General features: G+C 41.8%; 1 protein-coding gene across 1 annotated transcript in view; it reads left to right on the forward strand.

The window, feature by feature from the left end:
* Positions 1 to 16,940, forward strand: part of MEX3C (mex-3 RNA binding family member C) — a 29,482-nt gene extending 12,542 nt beyond the window's left edge. The window contains exon 2 of the mRNA XM_083702663.1: positions 13,468 to 16,940. Within this exon, the coding sequence (XP_083558789.1) occupies positions 13,468 to 14,696 (1,229 nt within the window). The 3' untranslated portion in view covers positions 14,697 to 16,940. The remainder of the gene's footprint in view (positions 1 to 13,467) is intronic.
* Positions 16,941 to 17,320: the final 380 nt, after the last annotated feature.

A 17,320-nucleotide genomic window follows, 5' to 3' on the forward strand; every position in this document is an offset into this window, starting at 1 on the left:
AACATTTGAGAAGCAGTGATACAATGGACCACGTCCTTTTCATGGTGCTTTATTTTATTTGCTAAAATAAATAAACAAGCATTGAAATGCAGACATACAAGACTCCAGGAGTGTGAGGCTGTAGAGCCCTTGAAACTTTCTGTGTATTTGTCCAATCTGGCGCTTTTGAAGGCGTATGGGACTTAGGTGCTTTGTTTGGTGTAATAGAACATGTAAACCTGACTCATGGAGGTGGGTGTTCAAATCACCATCCAGCTGTGACTCTCACAAGGTAACCCTGGGCACAACCTATTCTCCAGGTAATCTGAACTCTGGGAGAAAGGGGTAGGCAGATTTGTCAAAATAAAAACATTTTTCCAACAATGATCATAAAGACACATAATAGTCACCTTCATAGTGATGGGGTTTGAGAGCTATTGCAAAACTCTGTTAGTCCTGCAAACATAGAGGAAGGATTGCTCAAGGCTGTAGATTCTGGGACAAGAAGCCGGCTAGAGGCTGTGTTGTGGGTTAGGGAATTCTGATGATTAAGGAAGTTCTGCCCGTGCTTCCTGCTCACATCCTCTCTGGTTTCAGTCTTTTGGCAGGCACTGTCTGCACGTGATTTTAGTTTTGCTTGACAGCTGTGAGGGCTCGAAGCACTTCTCTGTGTATGTTTTTGTTAGGCTTATTTTAATGAAAGCTGAGTTCCCAGAGTCCTCCTAAGAGGCCAAGGCCAAGTGATCTGATCACAGCCATGGAGGTTTTGTTTATAACTCTTCTCTCTGTTCCATAACCTTTGTGACTAATGGCAGTTGGTGCCCTTTCCATGCAGAGTGATTGTGACTGTTATCTGAGGGCAAGTTATGAAGCTCATTTGGGCTCAAAAAAAGAAAAAAAAGTGCTGAGACACTTTCTACAGTGCATATAGTCTCGCTTAACATACAGTTGTGAACTCCAAATGTAATCCAGCGTGTTATATATTGATATGGCATGTTATTATTTTCCATTATCATTCTTACTGGAGGATTCTAAATAAAATTTCAGTAACTTTCAGTTCCCTTTCAGTTCTTAGGAAGTTCTGCAACATTTCCTCCGGGACCCCCTGCAACTGTCTTATTTCAATGTTATAGTTACCTTTTGAAGGTGAACAGATTTGTGTCAGCCACTGAAAAGACTTGGTAATGGAAATCTAGAGGCTTGGTGAATTCTGGCTTTGAGAACAGTTTTTTCCCCATTTGTGATACATTAGTATTTCAGGCTTATTTCTGCATCTCTTTAATTTGTTTAAAATCAGTGCTAAGGTAGTGCTTCAAAAACACATCAGTACTCACGAATTATGTGTTACTGAGGACTCAGCTATACAGCTGCAAATAAAATGTTTTAAATGTGTTTTAAAATACAACATACAAATGTGACACTAGATGGCGATGGCAAGTTATGGCAAATTCAATATATTTTTCAATACATGTTTTAAAAAAGCATTTTCACAGCGTTTTTCATATCTGTGCAGTTTCCACATGAGGAGGGATTTCAGTGCTCCTGTGTGCTCCTACTGCTTGCAGCTGTAACAAGCAAGATAGCACTGTGTTTTTTATACTGTGAAATAATATCTACTTATAGGCAAGTACAAATGGGTGAGTTATCCTTGGACTGGCTCAGAACCAGTTTGATTCGAATCTTCTACCCATACACAAATGACAACGCAGCCAATAGAGAAAAAGAATTGATGGCTGTATGAAACAGTTCCATGCATCTGGTGATGACACGAGACATCAAAGTTAGTCCACATAGTGGGAAACAGGCAGCACTGCCCAAAGTACCTGGATTGGGGCCACCCCCACTAGGGACCCTCTTTCCCAATGACATTTGGTAAGTATTTGCATCCCACTAGTACAGTCATACCTCAGGTTAAATGTGCTTCAGGTTGAGCGTTTTCAAGTTACACTCCACGGTGACCTGGAAGTAACGGAGCGTGTTACTTCCGGGTTTCGCCGCTTGCGCATGCACAGACGTTCAAAATGATGTCATGCGCGGAAGCAACAAGACACACAGTCGCGTCTTACGTTCTACTCAGGATGCGAATGGGGCTCCAGAACGGATCCCGTTCACATCTAGAGGTACCACTGTATAGTGTTCATAAGACTGAACTGTAACAATCGGCAATATCTTTTCAGAAGCAATGAATTGTAGTTAGAACAAAGCAGTGTTTTCTGTGTAGTGGAAATAGACTATTCATTTTGTTTATGTTGTTTATAGAAATTATTTCAGAACTTTAATACATTGCAGTTCCTGGGTAGCTGGGCATAAAAAAGGAGAATATGATCATCATAATTACTCGGTGTATGATCCTAGTGAGATTCAGAATGGCATCAACTAGATTCTGCTGCCATAGAGATCAAACCATAATATGACTGTTGTGCTGCAATGATGATTACTGAATATGTTTTCCCCACAGTGATTGCTTTTCAAACAGTAGCCTTTCATCAAAATCTCACAAGAGTGACATAAATACAGTTTTTAAGAGATACAGTGGTACTTTGGAAGTCGAATGGAATCCGTTCCAGAAGTCTGTTCGACTTCCAAAACGTTTGGAAACCAAGGCGCAGCTTCCGATTGGCTGCGGGAAGCTCCTGCAGCCAATTGGAAGCTGTGGAAGCAGCGTCAGACGTTCGGGTTCCACAGAACGTTCGCAAACTGGAACACTCACTTCCGGGTTTGCTGCGTTCGGGACCTAAAAGGTTTGACTCGCAAGGCGTTCGTCAACCAAGATATGACTGTAATGGGCAGGATTCACCTTACAAACGCCCTCAACAGAAACCCTGTGCAACTGGGCTCCCTCATTTTTACTCCCTGTTCACCCTGAAATTGGCTCGGGGTGTGTGTGTAGGAGAATCCCCAGCATAGTGTGTGTGGGGGGGGATACTATCTGACAAGGCTGATAAGCTTATGTAAACGAAAACACTTGTAGTATCACATTAAATTCCACCGTAAATGTGTGCATTACGTTCAGATTTCATTTTTACCAGTTTTTTAAAAATAGAAACTTGTTATACTTGAAGCTTTTACAATCTGGCAATTTTCATTAAAATAAAACTTTAAAAGTAATCAGTTTTTATCTCTCCTGGCAGTGGGTGGATGAGATAAGGAGGATATGATAATGTGTTCCACATACTAGTTAACTATGTTTAAGGTTCAGGTTTTTTTTACAATCAGGTGGTTGTGTCCATTTTCTTAAATAAATGAATTCACCCCTACCATTTCCGTAGCTGTGACTTTTAAGCTGCTAAACATGAATAAACCATAATGCCCACATCAGTCTTTGTACATAAGCTACACATATAATTGCATGGTTCTTTTTCCCCATCCCCACCAGTTTAAGTTGAAGTTTTGGAGGCTAGTTAACAGGTGTCATTGAACAAGTGCCCCACCTTGTTTTGTGTAATTAAAGTTGATGAATTAATTGCTCCTTTGATTAAAATATACTCACTGTAAGACTAGTTGAGCTAGTATAACCTGGCTTCTGGCCTTTGAATCAGTACAAAATAGTGAAAGTTCCCTTTGGGGCGTAGGGTTATTATTTAATGAATTTATTATCCTGCCCTTCCTCCCAAAGGTGCCTAGGGTGCCAAGCAAATTCACAGTTGTTGTGTTTGTAAAATCAACCTTCTAAAACAAGATAGAAGGAACTGGTCCACCTAGCTTAGTATCATCTCTTGAAATGGACTTAGTTCTCCAGCCCTTAGGCAGCAGGCTTCTCAACACTATGCTACCTAGCTTCCTTTAGCTGAAGGTGCCGTGGACCGAACCTGGGCCCTTGTGCTTACAGGTATTTGTTCCACCTGCCAACTTATATGGCAATCACATTTTATTTACAAGAGCTTGGAACCAGAGAGCCTTGCAGAAAAGCACTTACGCAAGACAGTCGCCTGCCGATTTATCTCTTGTTACCCTGCCCTGCTATAGTCCCCCATACCCAGTCGCATGCCATTCCAGAGAGTCCCTCACCCTTCAGAAGTGGCTTTCCAGGGATCCTTGGGATTGCAGTGCAGATATGTGCCTGGAAAGCCCTGCCACATGAGTCGAATTCTGCTAATATATCTCAAGATCCGATGTTTTAATTGCTATGCGTTTCCCCCACAAAGATGTATCTTTCGGTGTCCTTTATTGTAGTGTTTCTTCCAAACTGACCTGATTTGGAGCCAAGTACTGTGTCTTCAGCAGCCTACCTTGAGTGAGAGTGAGAGGGAGCTATCAGGGATTGTTAGTTACTTAAGAAATGTGCATATATTATTCTAGTTTACCTCGGCAGTATTTCCATATGTGCTGTTTCCCTCTATAAAGTTATGCATTTCAACATGGAAATGCTAATAGTAATTACTTAACAGACATGCCTTGCAGAGACTAGCGCAGGCTTGTTATGTGCATCAGTATTTGGGGGTAACTGCCAGAGTTCCCTTGGGTATTGTTTTTCTCTCTCCTTAGGCTACTCCAAGTTGCCAGTGAACAGACAGTTTTGTCGTCATATAACATAACTTGCACTGTAAAACCAGCAGAGCCAAGCAACTAACTTAGTTTGGTTGGTGTTGCTTTTCTCATCACAGGAAAGGGTCCAGACTCCACTCTTGGAGCAGGATTGGAATATCTGGCATTTGCCATGTGCTGACTACCTGCAAAGTTTAATTTTGTGGGGAGTCTTTTGCACCCTGATACCTGTTACCAATCATAAATGTGGAGGAATATGGGGTGCCTTTGCATGTGGCCATGTGGTGCAGACAACTGTGGTTGTGTGCATCGTGCAATCCATTTTATGGGTGGCCATCAAATAATTGTCACTCTGATTCTCCCTTTGCTGTTGGAAAGAGAGAATGGTAAAAACAAATGCAAAACAGGCAAAGGAGAGAAGGCTACAATGATACAACAGACTGGTGGGTGGGGATGTAGTATACACACACACACACACACACACACACAGAGAGAGAGAGAGAGAGAGAGAGAGAGAGAGAGAGAGCCCTGCTTTTCCTCTTTGAGACTGTTGTCTGTTGGTTTATTGGCATACAATAAGCCTGATAGCGCATCACATTTTCCTGAAGTGCAGAATTGCAAGGAGACAGGCTTTTTGGATCTGTATTCCAAAATGTGGGAGCTTCCTATCATTCACACTTTTTTGTGCAACTAGAAAAATGCCTGCCCTAATTAGAGTTAAAAGATGTCCAGAAACTTTAGCGGTTGCCTTGACTGTAATTAGAGACCCAGTGAATTCGGGCACTTCTTAACCTCTATACTAGTTATATATTAAGCCATCTTTTGCCAGCCTGGTGGCCTCCAGATGTTTTGAACTAAAACCCCACCTACCCCCAGCCATCCCTGCCATATTGATGCTGGTGCTGATGGGAATTGCCGCCAAAAAGATAGGGAGGACACTAGATTGGTGAAGGCTATATACAGAAGTCATGCGTTTGGCCTGCATATCCCAAGGGAAGCTAGCAGATTTTAAGGTGTGCCAAGTCTAAACAGATGTCAGCAAGAGAGGTGAGAGGGCAAGTGGAACGGCCGACTTCTGAACTGCCACTGTTCCAGACCAGAGGCTGACGGGTAAGCACGAGTTTTCTTGTTTCAGTTCCTTATTCTTCAAAGACCAGCACTTGCAGTGACGTAGGCAGCACTTCCTTAATTTGGTGCCTCTCTTCCATGTAAAGAGGAATAACCAAGTAGAAGGAAACAGGTGGGCTTGACTGCTAAGAAGAGCTGTACATTTCAGCAGGCAGTGTGACGTTGCTACACATGTGCAAGCAGGCATAGACTCCTGGAGATTAAAGCAATGACTGAGATATGCTCAGCTCAGCTCAGCTGTTTGGAGAGTTTCTGCCATGTCCTTGCTGTGCCTGAGGACATCACCTGTTGACACTGAGATTCCCTTTCTTTGAATATTTCCACACTCATCTGCCTTGCAAATATCCTGAACTGTAGTTAAGTAATCGATTATACTTTTGGTAAGCATTGCTCCAAAATTGCTCATCTTTGTGTATTATTATTTTATAAAAAGTAAATTTTGATTATGGTTTAGAAAAATTTTGCTTGTTCAATTGTTGCTTAGCTTTTGGGTTTGAAGGGTTGTATTCAAAAGATATTGGGATATACAGTGGTACCTCTGGTTACGTACTTAATTTGTTCCGGAGGTCCGTTCTTAACCTGAAACTGTTCTTAACCTGAAGCACCACTTTAGCTAATGGGGCCTGCTGCGCCGCTGGAACACGATTTCTGTTTTCATCCTGAAGCAAAGTTCTTAACCTGAGGTACTATTTCTGGGTTAGCGGAGTCTGTAACTTGAAGCGCATGTAACCTGAAGCATGTGTAACCTGAGGTACCACTGTACTCTTCAGAAGAAAGCAGTGGGTTAGATCAGGGCGGTCCACTTTTCATACCTGCAGGCCACGCACTACCTTGTTGCACAAAGTGGGGAGCCAGGCCAAAAGGGGGGGACCCCATCTTTGTTCTGCCTTCTCAAAGCCAGCTAAGCGAGGTGTCGGGCTTTAGGAAGGAGGCACAAGGCTCTGGCCAGGGTTCTGAAGTCCGCGCCTTACCCAGCTGTGGGAAGGTAGCACGAGGGACACATGTTGGATCACACTGAGTTAGATAATGCAAAAAAATTTTTTTTGTTCTCAGCCACTTTTAAAATGTGGTCATTTGTAAGGGAAATAAGTAAGCTATAATGGAAGGAGTGTAATAACGTAGGCATAGGCAACGAGTCTGTAGAGAAACATTTCTGAAATTCAGTGAAGATTCAGTAACATTTCATTCTGCGGTGGAGAGACAAACAGATGGAAGAAACATCAACTTTGTTCTCGTCTGACCCCAAACCTGCCATGTTTGATTTTGAGTAGATCTTTTCTTGGCTACATAGTATTCAAAAATAATTATTTTTGGTGTATTATAATTTGTTTCTCTGATGTGATGTCTAAATAGAAAGTGTCATTTCTAGAGATCTTCTAGTTGCATAGCTGCCAGTTATTTGCTTTCTCCATTTCCAGGAATAATTCTTTCTATGCTTGATACAGGGGTCAGAGATATTGGCATGCCTTGGTACCCAGCCAAAATGTCTTCCTGTCGTTGCGCTATCCCTCCCCTCCAGAGAGAGGGATTCCTTGCACCCAAACATGCAAATAATATTGAATGATAACAAGAATAGGTTTTAGATAGCATGGCGGTCAAGCTTAGAGTAGGGAATTTTAGCACCCCACTCCGCGATCGATGGCTATTGCCAGTTATCCGATTCCAAGCTGACTTGAGTCCCATCAGGGGGAAAAGCAGAGTATAAATAAATTTATCATCATCTTCATCATCTACTATGCCCCATCTTGTATTTTTTCTTTCAAGCATCCTCTGCTTCCACTGACAGCCCCATTAAATGTCAAAATCTTTTGAAAGCATCTATGTTGAAAGCTGAGTTGATGTAAAACAAATGCATGCAAATCTGCTTAGCTAAAATAATGTATTCTAACACAGAGTTTGCACTTTCCTGGCAAATAAAATAACATTTGTGTGTGTGTGTGTGAGAGAGAGAGAGAGAGAGAGAGAGTGTGTGCACAGGATCAGCCCAACAGATGCAGAAAGTATCAACTAGCTGACTTGAAGGATAAATCTATTATTATGGAAATATAATCCAGGATACATGTAGAAAAGTTTAAAACTACAAATACTGCACAGATGTGAGGGCAGTGAGGGGAGAGGAGTGGTGAACCTACTCAAAATCATGATAGGAACAACCCTCAATTATTGCAAGCAGCTTCCAGCATTAAATTTTCCTAGTGAGGTGGAGAGGAAATACTGCTCCAGCCCTAAGGAATGTATAAAAGAAACTCGGCCAGAAAGAGGGGTGGGCACATCCCATTAATATTAGCAGCAGGAAAAAGCATCTCGCTTGGCGCAGTAACCTTTTGGACATGGCTTTGAGAGAGGGCAAAAAGATAAATCCATTGAGAGTGAGGGCAGTCCTGCTATGTTCCATCTCAGCCACACCAGCCTGTTGTCAACTTTGGCACCATCTTCCTCACTATACGATACCCACTGGGCAAGGATCATCAGTGAGATTATTGCCAGGAAGAAGACTCTGTTTACTTACTCATTTTGAGGATTTATAGCCCAACTTTTAATTGAGTGGATTAAATTGAATGTTTTCTTTTTTAATGGCATTGAAGGAGACTAGTAAAAAGCAGCAGACTGAATGGCAATAAGCAGGGGATTTTTTATAAAGAATGTTCACAGCACTGTGGGGGAGAGGAAGGTGCTATTTAGCTCTGTTCCCAAAGCAACATTTTCTCCCTGAGCATGAAGCTGGCAAACGATAAGGACCGCCCTAGTATGTAATTTGGCCAAGCTTTTACCTGTTTGTACCAGTGGTGGTAGAAGACAGCTGGAAACAGAAGGCTCACAACTATTTTAAGTCATATTAAGGGGTGCAAACAGTCTTACAAAATTTAGGAGATAGATTGGAGAAAGAGATTTAGGCAGAAAGAGAACTGATTTAGGGAATAGGAGCCTGCTCTCTCTTATTCTCCCCGCCCCCCAAACCCCCAATTTCCCTTCAAGTATTGCTCTTGGAAATTATTATCTCCAGGTGTCTGCTGGCTAGGACAGCAGTGAAGGAAAATAATACGAAAAGCCTACTGGACCAGGCCTGTGGCCCATCTAATCCATCACCCTGTTCTCACAGTGGCCGAACTGGTGCCTTTGTGAAGCCTGCAAGCAGGATCTTAGCACAAGAGTACTCTTACCTGTGGTTTCCATCAACTGGTACTTCTGTATGGTTTCCAGAGTTCCCACCTCTGAAATGAATTCTGGGAAACCTTGGCTCAAAGAGAAGGTGGAGAAAACAGCAAGGTAGTACAGTGGTACCTCGGGTTCTTAACCTGAAACTATTCTTAACCCGAGGTACCACTTTAGCTAATGGGGCCTCCTGCTGCCGCCACGCCGCCGCCGCGTGATTTCTGTTCTCATCCTGAAGTAAAGTTCTTAACCCGAGGTACTATTTCTGGGTTAGCAGAGTCTGTTACCTGAAGCATCTTGTAACCTGAAGCGTATGTAACCTTCTAGCAGCGTGGTATCTAGAGCTGGACAATCACATCACATCTTAGATCTTATTCCACTTACATTGGTTGCTTATTTCCTTCTGATCACTTTAATGCCGGTGTTAACCTTTAAAGCCCCTACCAACCTAGGTTACCTCAAGGACTATCTATTTGTGTGTTAAGGTGCCTGGTTTTTAAAAAAATAAATGGGACTATATTTATTTTTATTCACAAGTAGGGTGATGGAATATTTCACCTAGCAAATAACTAGTCAGCTGCATTTGTGGAGGATGTTCTCCAACAAATTCTATGGTCAGAAAGGGCAGCAATGGTGCATAATGAGTATCATTGTCTTTCTGGGAAACGGCAATGATTAGTTCTCCTGGTTGTATGAGGGATTTGGCACTGAGTAACTAAAGAGAGTTTCACATACACATGCACACCGGAGAGTAGACAAAAGGTCTTACAAATAGAGGTTGATCGAACCAGAACCCTGATATCTCTTAACTGCACATGGCTAAAGGCATTGTTATCTTATTACTTGAGAAACAAATTCCTGGGCTGTGATTCAGGGAGAGCAGGGTACATGACTTGTAATGTAAAAATCAGCAAGATGTTAAAAAACAAACATATATATCTCTTTCACCTGGAAACTTAGTGAATAATGTGTTCCATCATATTCCAGGCTGCAGAAATCTCAAAAGAAGCAACAAAGGCTCTGAACCACTCACCCTTAGATTATAAAATCTAGATTGAGAACATCCAAGATGGGTGCAATAGGCATTGAATTCTCTACAGTCTCTCTCCCCCTCCTGCCGCAGTAGGTAATGGGCACAGCTTCTGTCTTAAGCAGGTCGAGAGGTTATAACGGTTAGTGTCCTCCCCCTTTAACTATGTCATCAACACATCACACAGGTTCAATGATAAAAGGGAAAGGACCATAGGGCATAGGGCTTACACAAAGTGCACCTTGCAGTATGCAAGCTCCAAGCTCTTTTCCCCCCTTCAAAGATGCAGTGAGAGATTGACCTTGGAGGACATGCACCCTCTGGTCCAAACACCCAGTGGCCCAATTCCCTCCTTCCTGAAGCATTGTTTTAGCTACAAGGGGAATGGCCCATTAACAAGTTGCAAGAGGAGCAGAGGCTTTGCCTTGGGAATGCAGTTCCTCTGAGCCCAATACTTCCCTCTCCTTTTCCACCCATGAAATGTCCACATATCCCAGTTTGTGGTGCATTTAGGCGTTGTTGTTTAGTCGCTTATTCCCTCCATCCTTCTGCACATACCTGGCTGACTTGACTTGGGCACCCTCTATGTGATCTTTCACCTATAGAAATAAGAGGAATAATGAAATGAAAGGGTTGATAAAGTATCAGTTAAAAAACAACAACACTTGAGAGAAGGACTGTGTTTGCCTACCAAGCTTTTGCTTTTCCTAAAATTGTTCATTTTTGTTTACAACGATGGAAATATTCAACTGGCAGGCAGGCATATCTGTACATAAATCTTGGTGACTACATTGGAACGCAATGTAGTCTTTCGGTGTTCCACATCTAGAATTGAGCTTATAGTTCAAGGCCTCAGATAAGAAAAAACAACTTCCCATAGGTGGATGTCTGTTTGTACATACAGTTACCCCACCTTGTACCAGTAAATAGGGAATCACCTTTGTAGTGTGGTAGCTTGTTCTCATAGTTCTAGATCAGTAGCCCTAGGTTTATTCATGGACTGTGTGTATTCTTTAAAATCTCTTTGAGCGTGTCTGGAGACAATATCTTGCTAACAAATCAGCACTGCACAGTTTAACTCAGTTTTTCCAAGCATCAGGTCTGTTCTGTCATCACAACAGAAAATGCATGTGGCAATCTCTCACATGTCCAGGGATTTGGAAACAAGGTGTGGGAGATTGTAAGTTTCCCTCCTTTATAGCTTTGGGCCTCAGCATCCAGGACAGTCTGTTAGAAGCATAAAATGTACCAGTAACTCACCCTAGCTTAATACTTTTACCAGGCTATTAGATGGCATGTTGAAGACGTGATTTAATGGAGAAGACAAGGAAGGCAGCAGACACGAAGGTCAGCCAGTAGAACTACAGAAGAAGGTTAATGGCCTGTGTTCTGGCCTGGCTGCCTTTACAGTAGTCTATTGCATCTGTATCTTGCTACCAGTTCCTTACAAACTAAACTCATTTAGCATTGATTGATGACGCATTCAGAAGTTTCAGGTGTCGGAGGCTGCGGCTTTCTCTCGACTGCTGTTTCTTCTCTCCAAATAACAAAGGAGAGATTGACCTTGGAGTCTGTAGAGTCAGCTTTCCTGTAAAAGTCACTTTAAGAAAAACTTTTTAATGGTCTTGTTGTGTTGGCTTTTCATATAATAGATTGGGACTTGGCATTTTTCAGTGACGTTCCAAACTGCATGCATTTCTCCTGATGAGAAACCTAAAGCCACTAAATAGGGTGTCTTCAGCTTGGGAGGCTTAATTCTGTACTGTATATGCGATGTTTTAATGGTATGACCCTGAATGTGTCTACTCAGAAGTAAGTCCCATTGAGTTCAACAGAAATATCTTATTTTTGGCAATCTCTGTTCCGAAAATTCGCAAATTCCAATTTCAAGTAAACTCTTTGCCTAACTTTTCTAAACCAAGCTAAGTGGGTAAACTTTGTCAAATATAGTGTATCCCACACTATTCACCCTATTATATTCCTGCACACCTTGAATTTTTTACTTTTTAAAATTTATTTGCCACCTCAGTTGGAGTTGTAAAATATTAAGTTGCCCTCCAGTTCTGTAATCTTCAGATGGTATTATATTCTCAGTGTATCATAGAATAATTCTTACTGGTGATGGCAATAATGGAAATGTGCGCAGTGATTCTAATCTCAACAATTTCCATCCAGTTCCCTTCAGAACCCCACCACATATGAAAGCCACATACTCTGTGCTGGAAATGCACTCACTCTGTCATTACCCTATTCATTTTTGCTTAATTTTAAAGGATTTAAATGTTTTTTGTATAGAACTTTATAATGATTTTCCTTTAAAGCAGTAGGAATTGAGATATAAGAGTCTTTTATGAAAATAGCTTCACCACCCCACAATAATTATTCCATCTAGCTTTTAAACCTATCTATATTTGCTTTGCTTTCCTCAACCATTATTCTCCAATATATTTTAGATAATTATTCTTTAGAGTTCTGTAATTATGAAGTTAATTTTTCAAACCCTGTTGTCTATTAATTTCATTTTGCCTTATAAGGTCTTCTAGCAGGCGCATTAATTGAAAACATTCAAACCATTGAATTCTATTATTCCATCTTGTGCAAATTATCAAATACTGCAAGACTTACCATCTTTTTTGGGGGGAGTGATATTTAACAAAAACCCACATTTTCCTGGGCTATGAAATTGTAAATGTTATTGTTGAATATAGTTAAAATATATATGCCACCAAGCAATATCTGCGCTCAACTAGAACTGAACAGTTTTCCAGTTAATAAGAAAAGATTGTATCATATAATTAACAGAGATATCAGATGACCATCTAGTATAGTTATACCTTTATTAACACCTTTAATAAGATCTCCAGACCATGTTTATTCTTTTATCGATAGTAACTCTTGAGAAGGCAGCACCATACTATTATTGGACTGAACTTTGTTTGTTTATTTATTTATTTCAGTGAGTCGTCTTTGGGTGTGCTTTTTGTTGCTCACACATATGTGGTCATGCTGCATTTTCTGCTTCTGTTGACCTTATATGGGTTTTACTCATTTTATTGTAAACAGCTTTGATATTCTTTGATGAAAAGCAGCATATTGAAGAAAATTAAATCTCTTGTTCAGTTAAATAACCTTCATGTAGCTTCTGTTTAATTGCTTTATACGGAATGGAATGAAACTGTCTGCTACACCATTGATCAATGTGTTTTTGGCTTCACCTAATTACTTGGAAAAGATTTCTTTGAAAACCTAAGTGCACTGGCTTTAGAGGTTGTTCTGCACTCCGCGGAGGAACAGAAGAAATACAGAAGTCAACAACTTTTTTAGCTTAAGACAGTGATTTGGAAGAGGCTTGTAAATAGTCACTAGCCAGGCAAGGAGGCATTTCAAAAAGTTAGCTCTCTTTTTCAAATTGCAGCTTGGTATGGATGGGTAGGTTGCTAAAAGTTTCTGTGAGTTGAGTTACTTTGTGACTTAACTGCCTAGCTTCCTAAGCACTTGTTCTCAATAGCAACCTTCTTTAATTGGGTAATTGCTGTTTTCACTGTAATGGTGTGATTTTGCAGTGACCTAATGGTGGGGAGAGGGAGATGTTGAGGATCAGAGTGTCAGCACAAAGCGATTTTTGCTTCTTGCATCTTTTTCCATTCAAGATTCTTCACTAAAGCACTGTTATTTGTGCTTTCTCCACGCAGGTTGCAAAATAAAGGCATTGAGAGCCAAGACAAATACCTACATCAAGACCCCTGTCCGCGGAGAAGAACCCATTTTTGTCGTCACCGGGCGCAAAGAAGATGTAGCCATGGCCAAAAGGGAAATTCTTTCTGCTGCTGAACACTTCTCCATGATTAGAGCTTCACGCAACAAAAATGGCCCAGCACTGGGAGGACTGTCTTGTAACCCCAACCTACCAGGCCAAACTACAGTCCAGGTCAGGGTGCCTTACCGTGTTGTGGGGCTGGTGGTTGGCCCCAAAGGCGCTACAATCAAGCGGATCCAGCAGCAGACCCACACCTACATAGTTACTCCCAGTAGAGACAAGGAGCCAGTCTTTGAGGTTACCGGTATGCCTGAAAACGTAGATCGTGCTCGCGAAGAGATAGAAATGCACATCGCCATGCGCACTGGAAACTACATTGAACTGAACGAAGAAAACGATTTCCATTATAACGGTACGGACGTGAGCTTTGAAGGAGGGAACCTGGGATCTGCCTGGCTTACTTCCAACCCAGTACCTCCTCCAAGCCGCACTAGGATGATTTCTAATTACAGAAACGACAGCTCCAGTTCTTTAGGAAGCGGCTCCACTGATTCCTACTTTGGAAGCAATAGGCTGGCTGACTTCAGCCCCACAAGTCCATTCAGCACAGGCAACTTTTGGTTTGGAGAAACGTTGCCTTCTGTAGGTGCGGAGGACATTGCAGTTGACTCTCCTGCGTACGACTCCTTGCCGACGCCTTCTCAAACCATCTGGACACCCTTTGAACCCGTTAACCCGCTCTCCAGTTTTGGTAACGAACCTGCTAGTAACGTAAAGGCTCCACGAAGAGGGAGTCAGCCATCCACTCCTCGCCTGTCGCCTACATTTCCCGAAACCTTGGAACATCCGCTGGCAAGGAGAGTCCGAAGCGACCCACCCAGTACAGTCAGCCAAGTCGGCCTTCCGATCTACATCCCTGCTTTTTCCAATGGTACCAACAGCTACTCTTCTTCCAATGGTGGCTCCACATCTAGTTCCCCTCCAGAGTTGAGAAGGAAGCATGACTGCGTGATATGCTTTGAGAACGAAGTAATCGCTGCCCTGGTTCCGTGTGGCCACAACCTATTCTGCATGGAATGTGCCAACAAGATCTGTGAAAAAGACATACCCACGTGTCCAGTTTGCCAGACAGCTGTTACTCAGGCGATTCAAATTCACTCTTAAATATATAGAGATATTATATATGGACTTTTTAAACTCTTAATGGCTTGGATGTAATGGTACCCCCTAAGTAAACTTATAATGAACTCAGACTGTTATTGGGCTTTCTTGAGATAAGGCTAATGTTGTTTGAAAGGCATGTACTCTCTTTTTTTCTTTTTCTTTTTTGGAAAAGGTCTGTACAGTTTAACACTAAGCCTAGCCAGTCTTTGTCCATTTTGGTTGCAGCTGTGGCACCTGTAGCAAAGTTCTGGAATGAAGTTGTGAGGCGATAGGAGGGTCAGGAACTTGGAACAGGACAGAATGGAGCGTGAGGCTTCGCAGGTCATGACAGCAAAAGCCTGACACAGCCCTGAATGTAGAAACTGTCGGTTTATAAGAGGGAAGGGTACAAAGGATTATCAGTGTATCAAACACACTTCCAATGCTGCCTTCTTTACACTGCCAGTTTTTCAAAACAGGTTTGGGGGCGCTTCCTCCCCCCCCCACTTTACAACATAGGCTTAACTTACCTAATGTTGCAAATAATTTTATGATGCACAATTTGATTTCCTGGCATTCAGCAAGTAGCGTAGCGGTAACTTTTATTAATGTGATCATTGTTCATAAGGGGACAGAGGACAGGGCAAAATGGTATGAATTGACAACCACCTCCTCCAATATGCAAATGGGGCATCTTAAGAGAATCAGGAATGTGCGGGTGTTCCATTGCTGAAGCGTGGGAAAGTCTGCCTTCCCTCGATCAGTGCTAAGGGACGCAAGGGGGGCAGAGAGTCCCCCCCCCTTCCACAAGTGGCTGGCCTCCCCATTCATTTCAAGGGAGGGAGTCGGTCTAGCGTTTTGTATCCATAGATTGGCTCACCCCGTTGAGAGTAGGGGGACCCCTCTGCTTGCACTGGAGCTCTCTGTGTTCGACCCACACCACACATGGAATCCATGTGAAGAGCTGTGGTGTTCCGAGCAGCCCACCAAATGTCCCTTCCTTTCCCCCTCCCACCTTCTCCCCCCCCCCCATCTGCTTCAGAGGAGGGGGCGTCTGGTGGAAGGACAGCTGTCGGGTCATTGCACCCTTTGTATCTGATAGCGAGGATGCTAACATTCCATTGGCTAGTTTGATCAAGCTGTTCTTAAATTAACTATTTTAGAGAATATCAGAGTTCAAAAAATGTGAATCATTTTTATGTTTCAACCATAACTTGCACATTATGTGAAGCATGTATTTTATTTTTAGTAATGTAAAAGGGTGGGACGACGACGACAGAGAAGCAGTCACATTCATGCTCTTGTATCATTCATGAGAGCAGCTGCGACTGTGGCCCAGCGAGGGGTTTATCTCATTTCAAAGCTACCCATCTTCCCCTTTGCAAGTCAATATGAGCTTCTCCCTGTTCCTTTCCTTTGTGTTTTCTTTACATTTCAACCTGTGGATGTTTTCTTGCTTCTTCATACTCAGAATGTTCCCAAATCTGTGCTGGCATTTGAAAAAAAGAACACTCAGAAGTTCTGGTGGATTTCTTTATTTTTTTATTTCTATCTTTTCTTTTCCTTTTGGAGCAATACCTTCCCGAGTTGAAACAAACCGATTCCCCACTCCCCTCAGTATAGCAAATTCTATGTGTATTGAACTAGTAAATATACAGAAATCTTTATTTTTTATTTCCACTTGAAAGGGTTACATTTCGTATTAAAAAAAAAGTTTACAGATAACGGTTTTTATTTTATGATTTTTTTCAGTATAAAAGTTGCCTTGATGGCATATTATTATAATATTATTATATTATGAAATGCATAACTTTAACGCTAACAGCTTGTAGGATAGTTTAAATGTCAGTATTGAAACCTTAATCTTTAGCTGCAGTCTTGTAGATATGAACAATCTCGTTCACCGAGCATGTATTTTGTACTCTTGCATTGTACACTGCAACTAATAAGCCAAGGAGTCGACAGACATTAGGTGCGTGTACCGTTTCTATAAACCACAGACTCAAGAATGACAAAGCTCTCAATATAGTTTAGTATTTGCTAATTTTACTACACTCTTTTTGTTATGTATATGTAGGGAGGTCATAGGGATTATAAATTCAATTTGAGTAAATTTAAAAAAAAACAAACCATATATTTTATGATAAAGGGCCTTTAACTTATGGTGGCCAAAGCACTGATATTATATATTTGCTGTAAAGAGAATTATAAGAGTTTTATTTTTCTGATATTAAAAGTTACTTAATAAAGACTTGTTTCCATTAACTTGAATGTTTTCTTGACTTCACTCTTTTCATGGTTTGCATGTCGCCTCATGTTAAAGGACATATTAGTAACCCGTAACTGAAGAATTCATGGAGGGTAACTAGTGCACTGAGAAGAAAACAAGGGAGGGAAGCAAAGAAAACGTCTCCATCTACACTATTACCTTGTGCACGCACACCCCAATTCAGGGCCATTTACCTCCCAATGCCAGGGTCAGCCCAAGACATACTGGCACTCAGGTGAACCACAAAATGGTGCCTCCCGCCAGGGAAGAAGGGCTGAGTGAAGATCTACATCAGAAACAAGAGGGAAATACAGATCTGCATTGGGAACACAGTGGGAGACCAGTACAGTGGTACCTTGGGTTAAGTACCGTATTT

Source organism: Podarcis gaigeae, assembly GCF_964106915.1.
Source record: "Podarcis gaigeae genome assembly, chromosome: 11".
Classification (NCBI taxonomy): Eukaryota; Metazoa; Chordata; class Lepidosauria; order Squamata; family Lacertidae; genus Podarcis; species Podarcis gaigeae.